Raw genomic sequence first — 13,862 nt, 5'->3', positions numbered from 1 at the left:
AACATCGCCCTCCTTGGGCCAGGTTAAGATCGGTACACTAGCAAGGTATTTTTTGAGCTCGTCAAACGCGAGCTGGTAGTCTTGGGTCCACTCGAACCCTTTGCTCTTAATTGCCTTAAAGAATGGCAGACATCGGTCTGCCGATTTGGACATGAAACGGCTCAGGACGGCTATGCGGCTATTCAACCTCTGAACCTCCTTTAACTTTCGGGGTGGTCTCATATCTAAGATGGCCTTAACCTTATCCGGGTTGGCCTCGATGCCATGCTGGTTAATGATGTATCCTAGGAACTTGCCCGATGTCACACCGAATACACACTTGTTTGGGTTTAATCTCATATTAAACTTACGCAGAATTTCAAAAACAGAATGCAAGTCTTGTATTAATTCATGTAAAAATTGAGTTTTGACGACTATGTCGTCTACATAGCATTCTACTTTTCTACCAATTAGTGGTGCAAACAACTTATTCACAAGCCGTTGAAAGGTTGCCCCTGCGTTTTTCAACGTGAAGGGCATAACCTTGTAACAGTACAGACCGAACTCCGAGATGAAGGCGGTCTTCTTTTCGTTCGCCGGGTCCATCTGGATTTGGTTATAGCCCGAAAAGGCATCCAAGAAACTTAGCAACTCGTGCCCTGAGGTTGCGTCCACCAAGCGGTCAATTATGGGGAGTGGGAAGCAGTCTTTTAGGCAAGCCTGGTTTAAGTTGGTGTAGTCGACGCACATGCGCCACTTGTCGTTGGCCTTCTTCACCAGGACGGGGTTAGATACCCAGTTAGGGTAGTTGACTTCTCTATGAAGTCAGCTGCGAGGAGCTTCTCGACCTCCTCGTCGACCGCTTTCCACCGCTTCAGGGCTAGCTTGCGTTTCTTCTGTCTAACGGTCCTAACTACAGGATCAGTATTCAGTTTGTGAGTTATGAATTCGGGGTCTATACCGGGCATCTCTACCGCGGACCATGCAAAAATATCTAAATTTTGAAGTAAGAAGCTTACCAGTTTGGATTGTAGAGGCTCCTGGACGGAAGTGCCAATCTGAAGCGTTCGAGCTGGGTCTGCCGCTGAGGTCGGGACTGTGACTGTTTCTTTTGTGGGCACAGCTCGTTCTTCGCCTTGCTCCGTAGGCCGCTCCAGTTCAAGGTCGTCTGCCACCTTGGTCTTTCCCTTCAGGGCGGCGACATAGCACTTGCGGGACTTGAATTGGTTGCCCCGTGCTACCCCCACACCGAACTCTGTTGGGAACTTTATAGCCAAATGGTAAGTGGAGACCACCGCCCGTAGGACATAGGTGATCGGTCGACTTATTATGGCATTGTAGGGGGAGGGAGTCACGACCACTAGGAAGTCATGTTTGAATCTGACCACACAAGGCCATGTGCCGACTTTCACAGGTATTGTTATTTTCCCAAGGGGCCGGACTTCTTCTCCGCTGAAGCCCACCAAAGGAGTGTCCGTAGGCTTTAGGTCACTTTTCTGCAACTGAAGCTGGTCGAACACAACTTTGAAGAGGATGTCGGTCGAGCTGCCTGAGTCAACGAGTACGCGCCTGACCTCGAAGTCGTTGATTCTTAGATTTATTACGAGCACGTCATCGTGGGGATAGTGGACCCCTTGCGCATCGTCTTCCGTGAAGAAAATTGTCTCTTCTATCCTCGGCCGCTTTGGGGGATTCCACTCTTCCCGGGCGACCTCACGAACTGACGTCCGAGCTGCTGCTGAAGTGCAACCCGCAACGATCGAATCTTCCACTATCATGTGGATGGTCCCCCGAACTGGCCTCTCCTCCGGAGGCTACCTCTACGGTTGTTCGACCGGTCTGCTGCTGGACTCGGGAGCATCCTTATCGTGCTCCCCTTGCCGACCTGTTTTATTATTATTGTTATTATTATTTTGTACAAAACTTCTCAAATATCCGCGACGGATGAACTCCTCTATCTCGTTGCAGAGGCTTTTACAACTCTTGGTACTATGACCGTGATCTTTGTGAAAACTGCAATATAGATTCTTATTTCTCTCATTGGGATTCCCCCTCAAACGGGGTGGCCACTTCACGTATGGGGAATCCTTGATCGCCATCAGCATTTCGGCTTGCTTCGCGTTCAGTGGGGTGTAATCAGCTCGGTCCACTACAAGAGCTCGGAATAATTGACCTGGCTTTGCCCCCGAGCTGTATCCTTTTTCTTTTGGCTGTCCCCTTGACTGGAAGGCTCTCCTTCCCTCTTTCTTTTTTCGGGCGCGCCCTCGCCCTTTTGGTTGATCTCTTCTTCGGTGGCTATGAACTTGTCCGCGAGCTTCAGAAACTCTGTTATGGTCGCTGGTTGGTTGACGACCATGTGCCATTTGAACTCTTTGTGTGTCACGCCTTTCTTGGCTGCTACAAGGCATACGACGGGGTCTAGGCGCGGTATCTGCATACAAGCATCATTGAACCGCTTGATATAGCCCCGGATGGACTCTCCCTCTCTCTGCACTATGTTGAGGAGGCTTTCTTCAGTTCACGGGCACCGTTTGCTGGTGACGAAGTGAGACGTGAAGGCCTACGCAAACTGCGCCCAACTTCTTATCGATCCAGGTGCCAAGTTCCGGTACCATGTACGGGCTACTCCTCTGAAAGTAGTGGAGAAGGCCACGCACATGCACGACTCACTGGCTCTCGCTAGGTACATCTGTGACTGGAAGGCATCTACATGATCATTTGGGTCAAACGACCTGTCATACTTGTCGAGAGGGGGGAGCTTGAAGTCTTTAGGCATTGGGACTGCCAGGAGTTTGCGAGACAGGGGGGATGAGACTAAGAGGAGGGGAGTTTTGGCTTCGGCCGAGCTTACCTCTTCTCTACCCCCGAGCTCGGGCAAATCGCGGGTGACAGACCGATGAGCTCGGCGGCGGCGTCTCTACTTCTTGGTGGGCTCAACATTTGTGCTGCTCACCTCTGTGCTGTCTAGAATGGGTTGTGCCGGAAGTAGCTCGGGCCGCTGGTGATGGCTGCGGATAGAGGGATCCTACTTGGAGTCTGCAGCTAGGATCTCGAACTGGTTCTCAAGGAGTGGGGCTTCAAACTTTAACTGCCGAGGTGATGTAGACCTAGCGAGTTGGGGTCCTCCTGACCTAACCGCTTGCGGCGAGACCGGGGTAGCTAGTCTCTCTTGTTTGCCGTGGGAGGAGGATTGGATTTTAGGAGGATTTTGAGGGGCTTCTCATTGGCAAGAGGGGTGTTCGTCCTGGCGGCGAGACCTAGCTCGCTGTGAGGTTGGGTGCCGAGGCGGAAGCTGCGACTGCTGAAGCCGAGGTTGAGGCAGCTGGGGGAACTGCTGCTGGTAGTGGTACTGGGAGACGTGGTGCAACACTTGCTACTGATAGAGCTGGTGTTGTTGGAGTTGCTGCATTTGGGCTTGCATGGCCCGCATGCATTGCACCAGGTCGTCGAGCTAGCTCTGGCCGGTTGCAGGAGGAACAAAGGTTGTTTCCACAGAGGAAGGAGGGGAAATACCCACAGGGGCCATCGCTCGCGACACGTTCAGGCTGGGGACTCCGTCCACCAGGAGAGGAATTGTGAACTGTCCTATGCAGACTATGGGAACCTGGGGTTAGTCCCTGGAGTTATCCATCTCCATGCTTCGTCCAACGTTGCTTGAGGAAGCCATGAGTGTTTAATTTTTTCAATGAAGAAAAGGACTGTGAAAGTTTAGAGAGAAAGGCCTTTTGAAGTGTTTCCCACAAACGGTGCCAAATGATGGTGCGCGATCCGGTCACTCTTAGTGGCACTCGCATGGCTTCCTAAGAAGTACCTGAGGAGGAAGAAGAAGAATCCCTGGGGGGTTCGCCTGGCGAGAATGCTCCGAAGATTAAGTCAGTATTCTGAGTAAGAAGCAAAGAGTAGATAAAAACTAAGAGTGAAGTAGCGCAAGAGATTTCGAGATGATCTCCCGTTCCTTGATAATAGCTCCTTATAACAGAAATCCGTTGTATCAGGCCCACATGCCTCTGACAGGGCGGGTATAACCGCCACTGTCAGCCTACCACAGCCGTTACAAATAGGGTTGAGGTGGCACGCGTGGGGCCATCACCGCAGTGTATGTGCCTATCAGGTGTAAGGCACCCTCTGAAGGTGGCAGACACGATGCTGTCTGACGAGGGATATGGCCGTTGTTCCCAGATTTATCGGGTACGGTGGTCGGCAAAAGGTCTTCCTGCGATGTGACGAACTACCCTTCTGCGAGCTACCCTGTGCCGGGTTGTCCCATAAGTGGCGTGCTGCCTGTGGCAAGCTATGCCGAGCTGCTGACCCGAGGTGTCTATAACTCGGGGTGTCCAGAGAAGGATCGGTGCGTTCCTATCTAGGAGTGGCCCGAGGTCCATTGGGAGGAGTTCGGGCCTCAAGAGAGGTCAGGGTACCCCGAAATCGGGGCGCCTCGAAGTGCCTTAACCTCGGAGATGAGGTGCAGGTAAGGTGGCTCCCGACGAGTAGTTCATCTGCCCAATTTTCGAGCTGAACTCGGTGGACCTTCCCTCTGAGTTGTGGTTGCATCCGTTGTGCTGTCAGGCAGAATCACTGTTTGAGCAAGGTCATGCCTACGTGTACCTGTGCTGCAAGGTCGGGCCAAATTACCCTCCATCAGTTTGAATGAGCTAGCAAACTTTGAAGAAATTGAAAGGCTGATAAATACCAACAAAATACGTAAAGACACAAAGGAAACACCATGCTGTCTCCAAGATCTAATTGAAAAAAATGTCAATATTGGGAACAAAATCCACAAAATGTAAAAGATATATAATTATAATGATGTCTAAATACAGGAAGCAAATATGGTGAGATCAGGAAAAGCACCATAGCATGATCAATGGAAAAATGTCTACAAGGTAAAAAGGGGAGGGGGAGGGGGAGGATTGAGTAATAGCAACATCAGGAGTTAGGCAGACCTTAACCTGTACATGAGCAACTACTACATGTACATGGGGGTGGGGCAGATGAAAACACCAACCAAATGCCTGCTCATCAAATCCCTGTCAAAGCATGAAAAGCAGATTCCAGTGTCACCTAAACAAACCCCTCCTCAGACATTGTTCAGTACGAAAACCTTTATATTTCTCAATGTTTCTTCATGACGTGGCTTGCAGTTGTTTCTTGGACATGATGTGAAACAGGAGGTGAAAATTGAGTACCCAATTTGAAGAATTTCCACAGGTTTGAGTTCCTGCCCTCTGTTAACCTTCAAAATCTAACAAAGTGTTTCAATCGAGGCCCATCCAAGTTGCACTCCTATGTGAAACAGTTAAACAGACAACCAGCACAGTAGCTTTTTAAGCCACCTCGCTCTCTTGTCGGTTCAAATTCACACCAACCAACCATTACTCATGGACAACTCAATATATGGCACCGAGTAGAAGCTATTGCTTAGAAATCACAAAAAGCCGCTTTTCAGGTTAACAGAGTATTTATATATCTCCACAAATTACCATAGTAGTTTACCTCTAAATGATTTAGTATAATTTACATCACAGTCCTAGCCATGCAAGGGTGTCCCTTTCTTCAATCAAACCTTTTGTAAGGTACTTCTATTATTAGTTGCACGGAACTCAGCTTAATCAGGTAAGATAGGCAGAATAACATTATGGGATAAAATGCAAAGTAAAGGCCAATATGCAATGTTGGTCCTAGATATCTAGGTCTTGAGTGTGGACCTAACCTCTGGCATTTTTTTTTTCTTTTGCACAAAGTGGTTGCTCTCAGACTAGAACCCACATTCTCATGCTTGTTAGCACAAAATTTTACCATTATACATGGTCCCTGAATAGAATCAATTTAATTAGTTAAGAGTTTGATGGAAATAACCTGGATAGAAGTATATCTATTATCACAAATTCACAACCATAATCAGTTCAGTGTCTGAATCCAGCACCATATAATAATCAAATTCTAAAATGTAATCAATGTTTTCATACAAAGCCCCATATCTTTGTATTAATCATGTCTGTACTAATTCTGTTGTGCACCACTGCATAGATGGCCATCTATGTCAGGGACAAAACCACTATCCACCATTTCCCCTCTAACAATCTCATAAGTTATGCAATTTGGGATTAAGCCCTTCTCTAACATCTCATTAAGAAGGTCATTTGCTTCTTCCAACTTACCTTTTTGACAGAGGCCTCTGATCAACACATTATATGTCACAACATTGGCCCGCTTTCCTTCCTTCTCCATTCTTGACCTCATATTCAATGCTGCCCTCAGGTTTCCCTCACTACAAAACCCATCCATCAATGTATTGTATGTAACATGGCTAGGGCTCAAACCCATTTCAACCATCTCATTCAAGAGCTTAACTGCTTTCTTTGATTCCCCATCCTTGCATAATGCACTAATAAGAATATTATAAGTTACAAGATCAGCTCTAACACCCTTGTCCCTCATCTCATCTAGAAGCTTCCCAGCCCCTTCCATGTTTCCATCCTTACAGAAACCAGATATCAAACAGTTGTAGGTCGAAATTTCAGCTTGGATTCCTCTCTCTAACATCATTCGACGCAAGGAAATGGCTTCCTCCATTTTCCCAGCCTTACAGTACGCATCAATCAAAGTGTTAAACGTTATAATAGTTGGAACCAGGCCTTTCTCTTCAATATCATCCAATAATGCTTTAGCCTCCTTCAGCATCCTTTTCTTACAAAAACCATTGATTAGCACATTATAAGTAAATATATTTGGCTTCACACTCAAACCCAACATTTCATCCCACAAGTGAAGAGCTTGGTTAAGTTCACCCTTGTTGCAAAGGCCATTGATGAGAGAATTGTAGGTGATAATATTTGGTTTCAGATCCTGTCTCTGCATTTCCTCAAACAATTTCATTGCAGCAGGTAGATTCTCATCCTTACAGTACCCATCAATGAGAATGTTGAGAGTAACCAAATTGGGTTGGATTTTATTCAATAGCATTTCTTTCAAAAGGGCATCCGCTTTGTACATCTTGCTTGCTCTACCCATCTTGCAGTATCCATCAATGAGGGTATTGTAGGTAATCGCCGAAGGTGAACAGCCCCAGGACTTCATGTCCTCCAGCAGATCCCCTGCCTTCTGCAACTTCCCAACCTTACAAAGACCATTAATAACTGTATTGAATGTAATGCAATTTGGTTGAATCCTCCTCCTTAATATTTCCTTGAACACACTCTCCATAGCTCCAATCCTATTTTCCTTAACCAAAGCATTCAGCAAGGGATTGCACGACAAAATTGACAACCTAAACCCGTAATCGCCAGCTCGTTCAAATGCCTCAAGAGCGAAATCAGGCTTCAAATTCTTCACATAAGCCAGGACTAACATATCAGTTATAATCATTGAATTCGAGAGAAACCCATCACTTGAAGTCGAAATTGCATGAATAATCGACGAAACTGAGTCCCTTTTCCTCTTAACAAAATCATCCAGCTGAGACCTAACTTTGCTATAACTCTTTTCAGATGCCAACAAATGCAAGAGCCTGCAAAAGAAGTCAAGACTGTAGGAGACCCCAAATTCTCTCTCTGACCACCGAAAGTACCCAAGAACAGTTTCTCCATCGGCATTGGATTTGAACAGAAATTGCAGACACCTTTCAGGGCATATTTCTCTAACTATACTACTTAGGTCACGCCAGTGTTGTTTGCTTATGAGGTCAGAGAGCCTGGATATATTAACATTCAACCCTTCCTTGTTCGAAATGAAGCTTTTGAGAGTAGGATCGAGTCCTAATGGGCTAGTTGATGCGTCAATGGTGGAAACTAGGGTTCTTTTGAAAAGATTGGCTTGAAGGTGTAAAGCTCGAAAACGAGATGGAATATTCATGTTTTTGTTGTTTCTAATCGTTATTCTGAAGAAGAATATTGAATAATTAATAGACAATCTCAATCCGCTCTTCTCCAACCGATGATCTCAAAATATTCATCGTGTTCGAGAGTGAACCCCTTACGATCACAATTCACAAGCAGATCATAAGCGGGTAAGCCCAACCTTCCTTCACCGGCGTAGCTGCAATTGTTAGAATACTTAAACCAGCGTCGATCAAGATCCACGACGGTGGTTGATAAAGTTGTTTTGTTGAGTTGAGATCTCCTTGCGAGTTGTAGCTAGAACCAACAAAGATCAGAACCGACAAAGATCAGATAAGCACTCTGGACTCAGTTGGTAGGTTCTCTGACTCGTCGGTGTAGAAACCTGCGATCAAATCCCGCTGCCACCAGGGCTTGGGGGGTTAAGGGAAAGGGGATGGGCTACCCCTGATGTATAGTCCCATGAAGCAAAATAAGCTCTCTAGAGAAAGCGTCTGGCCTCAATGCACATCTCAGCTTGCATAGGAACTTTGGAAGGTTGGAAACTATTCCCATCTACATTTATATATTGGCGGGGCCCGTTGTGATGTATGGATTTTGTTAAGCTAAAATTAAACAATAAAATTATGATTAGTATTACAAACGGGTTCGGAAAGGTGTTATTTATCAAAATTTATGGGTGGATTTTGATTGGTTAAAACTCTTTTAATAATATATCATTTTTCTAATATTGTTTTTTTCTTATATTTTATATATTATTTTTACTAATTTTTTTATAATATAAAAATAATAATAATTAATTTTAGTTTGAGTTGTTCATCAAGTTAATTAAACTGACCAACTTGACCTGGTTCATTTTCTAGAATTTTCAGTTGGTTTTGGTTCAACAATTTTCCAACCTAACAAAGTTAGATCAGTTTCATTTTGGCCATTTGTAAATCAACCAAAACCGAATGACCCGACCATAAATATATATTACTATTTTATATTTTTAATATAATTTTTTAATATAGGAAAGTGAGAAAATTTCCATATTTCTTAATCTAAAATATTTTATATCATAAATTTATTTATTTTTTATTTTTTAATAATACCACTGTAATATTTTTAAATTTAAATTTAATTTTTAAGTTTAAGTCTTTTGAACTGACTAACCAAATCGAAAATCAACACAAACTGATACAACCCGAGTTGGTCGGTTTTCACTAATGGTTAGTCGATTTCGGGTGACCAACTCCCCAACTTGACTAGGTCGATTTGATTGGACAAACAACCTACAACCAAACTGAACTAACTCGTAAACACTCATAATTTCAGCTAAAGTAATAGTCTAATCTCTAATAAATAATAATATTTTAATCTCCAATAATTATTGAAAATTTATAGCAAAAATATATAATTATTAAAAATATATTGATAATGAAAAATAATAAAAATACAATAAATACTAAAAAATATATTAAATTAGTCAATAAATATTGTAATCTCAAATAATAGTTTAATATCTAACAAATATTAATCAATAAATTATAACAAAAATACAATAAGTACAACAAATTAGACTTAAAAAGTTAAATAATATTTGTTTAATAACAAACAAAAATAGATTTATACATAATTATTAAGAATATATTTGTCATAAAAATAATAAATAATTACTTAAAAAGAATAAATATTAATTTTAGTATATATATAATGGTAGTTTAATCTCCAATAATTATTGAATTTTTTTTGTTAAATAGAAAAAAATAGATTTACAAATAATTATTGAAAATATATTTATCACAAAAAAATAATTACTAAAAATACAATTAAAATTAATTCTAGTATATATTAATATATAATAAATATAGACTAAGATTTTAAAAGTGATATTAACATATAATAATTTTTTGAAAGTTATTTTCTAGAATTATTAATTGATATAAGTGAAATTAGTTATTTACAATATTATTACTTATTTAAATAATATCACTATTTAAAATTTTAAAATATTTATTATTTATTCAATTTAAAAGTCCACAAAATTATAATTATACTGTTATTACTTAATTTTATTATTAATTTTGTTAAATATTAAATTATTATTAATGTGAATATTACAAAATCTATTATAATTATTTTTCTATTTTTAGTAAATTTTTTAAAGGGAAAATTTCTTAAACTACCTTTTCTGTTTAGCTAATTGACTAACTCTACCTTTAATGTTTAACGATTGTTCTGAACTATCCATACTATTTCTAATAATTGACTAGCTCTACCCCTACGTTAGCATCATTTAATTTTCTATCTAAATCCCTACACATGTGACATCATGTGATGTATAATTTTTTTAATCCAATACCCTTTCTCTTCCTCCCTTTCTCTCTCTCTCTCTCTTCCATTTGAACTTTCTTGCAAAGAGATGGAGCCATCGGCTTCAGAGCTATTTTTCGGGAACGACATCTGAAAACCCAGATCATCCCCTAAAAGCCTCGAAAGCCCAAAACCTCCCACCTTGACCTTAATTTCTTTTTCGACGAAGATGTTCAATGAACTTAGGGTCCGTTTGGTTTGTAGTTGAAATTGGAATCGGAATTGGAATCAAAATCCTCTGAAATCGGAATCGGAAAGGTCCATTTCCATAATCTGTTTGGTTCAGACAAGATGAAAATGGGAATTAAAATCAGTAGGAATGAGATTTTATTCCTAAGGGAGGGACAGGGAATGGCCATTCCCTCAAATCAAATGGAGGAATGACATTCCAGTAGAAATACAAATAGGATTCTGATTCCTCCCAACCAAACAGTTAAAATCGGAATAGCCCATTCCAATTCCGATTCCAAACCCCTATTCCTGCAAACCAAACGGACCCTTATATCTTTATGAATGATCGTTGATTTGACCGTAAAGTGGAGGTACTAAGCGCCAATGCCATCTATAGTGCTATATCAACGATTACTTGCCACACCAAGGACCCTTTTTTGTGTAAGCTTTTTGACCCATAGAGATGGTCGGCCAGGGTTTCGTTAGGCATGTAGTCGTAGAATAGGAGGAGCCCCCTCAGGTCACTACACTATCTATGAAGCTTAACGAGGTTTGGGTGATCAATCGAAGAAATTTTTAGTATCTCATTGCAGAACGACTTCATTGAAGCGGCTTGGCCGTCGGCAGCGCTCGGGACATGCTATTCATGGAGCTTCTTCACTGCTAGCTACAACCTGCTCAAGATAGACAGACTCAAATCCATCATCACCAATCTTGTTTTCGTTGATGACTCAAGCTCTTTATGAGTAGACTTGTTCATGGGTCGGGCCAGGCCAAGCTCAGGCCAGGCTTTCACTAGTTATTAACAGAATTTGATAAAGCTTGAATCCGAGCCCAGCCTAACCATCGGGCCTGTAATTGGAGCCTGAACCCGGCCCTCATAAAAGCCCAAAGCCCGACCTATTGTTCTCAAATTGCAAATGTTTTTTTTTTTTTTTCTAAATTGTTCCAAATTGTTTTGAAGTTTTTGCTTAAGACTAATGGTGTGGTAGACATGAACTGTTTGGGTGGAGGAGGTGGAAGGGTAACAAGTATGACTGAGTGAGAAGAACAGGGAAATTTAAAGGTTGAAGAAAGAAAGTTTGAAGAGCGATTCGAAAGAGAGAAAAAAGGCCAAAAGAGGGAAAAGTTGGGTTAGGGTTTTGGGTTAATAATAAAAATATTTAATATACAAAGTATATTATATAATATATGCAAATATTTATATATTTTTTATTATATAAAATAAATTCGAGTTGGGGCTCAAGCTCGAGCCGGGCTTTTATGATAAACCCTGAGCCCATCTTGAAAATAAAACAGGCTTAGTGTTTTGGGCCCGACTTCAAGCCTACGGGCCTAAGAGCATGTCCAAGCGCAGGCCAGGCCATCGGGCTACCCAGCCAATGATTTCAGTGTAGTTGGGTCTTCTTTGTTGGCATTTGATTTCAGTCAGTTATAACTTATAAGATCAGCATAGTGAGTTCAACAACAACCGACAAGCACGTAGCTGGCATCCCTATTAAGACGAACGATGCTTGGAAGAGTAGCTTTCTAAAAGCCGAACTGGGCTCTTTAGTAGATTGCATGCAGTCCCAGGGAGAGACGAGGAGAAAGGGAACGAATAAGGCGGAGAGGTGAATGGAGGGCATGAAGTTATATTTATCGTTGTTGGTGAACAAAGCCAGGCCAGAACCAAGAAGCCATAGTTTTCGATAACCAAGAAGAAGAAGAGGCCGAGGCAGAGGACAGGTTTTGCCATCAAAATTGACGCTCGTTTGGTGTCTTTGCTTTGATTGTTCACTATTGCCACCGTTGGTTTGAAGTTGCAGCGGCAAGAGTTCCTTTTACATAACATTTAATGGAAGGGCAAAACTGACACTTTATCATTTCCGTCATAATTTATCAGTTCCGTCAAGGGTTAGAGTTAGTCAATTAGCAAAGCAGTAGGGGTAATTTAAGAAATTTTCTTTTTTTTTTAAACAAAACTAAGACAGTCATTGACATTATGTAAACATCCCCAACAACTTGAAACAAAGCCAAAACTCCATCAATTCCGGTCACGCTCAGCCACAACCTTCTCTACGACACCCAACAAAAGTGGACTTTAGATAATGCCTCAAAAAACAATAAAAATTAACAGTGAAAAGAGTGAAGTCAAGAGAAAGAACTAAATCCTTCTACAACTACAACAGAAAATCAAAGAAGATAACAATAACTAACTCATACAAAAAACACAACAACAAAGAAACACCTAAAAAAAAGAATGATAATGAAGAGTAGAAAACAACTTGTTGCTTCCAAGGATGGGGCCGAGGGCACCAAGGTAAATCTGCATCCTTAGCCGAGATTGATGTGTCCAACCTGAGAGTAAGTAATCACATGTTAGAGGCCTCGGGTGTTATCCCAAGGGAAGAGACTCTGATGGTCAAGTTAGTCAAGTGTATAAGAGGGGTTGGACGAAGTTTGAGGTGAGTGCTCAGGCGATGTCACTTGTGAGCAGAAGAGCTAGGGGTCAAGAGTGGGCAAGATGGCTTCACCTGGAGAGGGGCACCCCTATTTATACTTGACCTTGCCTTGGAAGTAGTTGGAGGTGACTGGCAGTGGATGGCCAGGATGCATCCGGTCGATGCCATGTGGCACCATCTTAGGCCAGCCTCTTCCTTTACTTGTAAAGTTGCCTACGTTTCCCCTTTCTGTTATTGTTCTTTCCTCCTCCCTATCATTGGGATTGTTGTAAGGGTGTCAACGGTATTCGGAAATCAGATTTCAAATTCGAGATTCGACATAATCAAATTGAATTCGGATAATTCGAATAGTTAATCGGTCGAATTTGGATATCCTATTCATACCGAATAGCTAATCGGATTCGAATTCGGATATGACCTGATTTGATTTGATAAATATCCGAATTTGACCGATTATTTAATTTTTATATATAATATATACAAATTTTAAATATTTTATATAATTTATATATATAATAATTAAATTATATAAATAATCTATATATTTATATACTTTAAATATATAATATTTATTTCATATATTTATTTATTATTTAAAATAAATAATTAGTTGAATTCCAATTGAACCGAATATTCGAATATTTAGTCAGATTCGAATTTGAATATTAATTTTTGATATTCATCGGATATCGAATCGAATTAAGATATCGAATTATTTAATCATATTTAAATTCGGATATACCTGATCCGATTTGAATTCGATCCTTTTACACCCCTAGATCATTGTCCCCAAAATGCCATGTTTTGATTGGAAGATCCCATGCATCTCCTCCAAGTTATGCATATTCCACATTGTTTCATAGGTTTGAAGACAATCTCCTTATATGAGGGTGTAGGTGGTTTCACACAACATTGTGGTTACAAACGATTCATAATCAAAACCAAGTCATCATTAGCTCAACACAAATATATAAAAGATCTTGAGCCGTATCATTAGCTCTCATAGTCCTCTCCATGCTTATCTGAAGTAGGCCAGCTTCCTTCTAAAATTTTGGTTTAGGTAAATTATATATATATA

General features: G+C 41.2%; 1 protein-coding gene across 1 annotated transcript; it reads right to left on the bottom strand.

Moving 5' to 3' along the window:
- Positions 1 to 5,836: 5,836 nt before the first annotated feature.
- LOC148874510 (Pentatricopeptide repeat (PPR-like) superfamily protein) lies at positions 5,837 to 8,331 on the bottom strand. Its single transcript, XM_088949059.1, has one exon. It carries the CDS (start codon positions 7,828 to 7,830, stop codon positions 5,980 to 5,982), a length of 1,851 nt encoding a protein of 616 aa, XP_088805185.1. The 5' UTR covers positions 7,831 to 8,331; the 3' UTR covers positions 5,837 to 5,979.
- Positions 8,332 to 13,862: the final 5,531 nt, after the last annotated feature.

This window comes from Nelumbo lutea, chromosome 1 (genome assembly GCF_056320005.1).
Source record: "Nelumbo lutea isolate HS-2025 chromosome 1, American lotus-T2T, whole genome shotgun sequence".
Classification (NCBI taxonomy): Eukaryota; Viridiplantae; Streptophyta; class Magnoliopsida; order Proteales; family Nelumbonaceae; genus Nelumbo; species Nelumbo lutea.
Note: the sequence above shows the minus strand (reverse complement) of the source record. Positions and strands in the feature narration are given on the sequence as shown.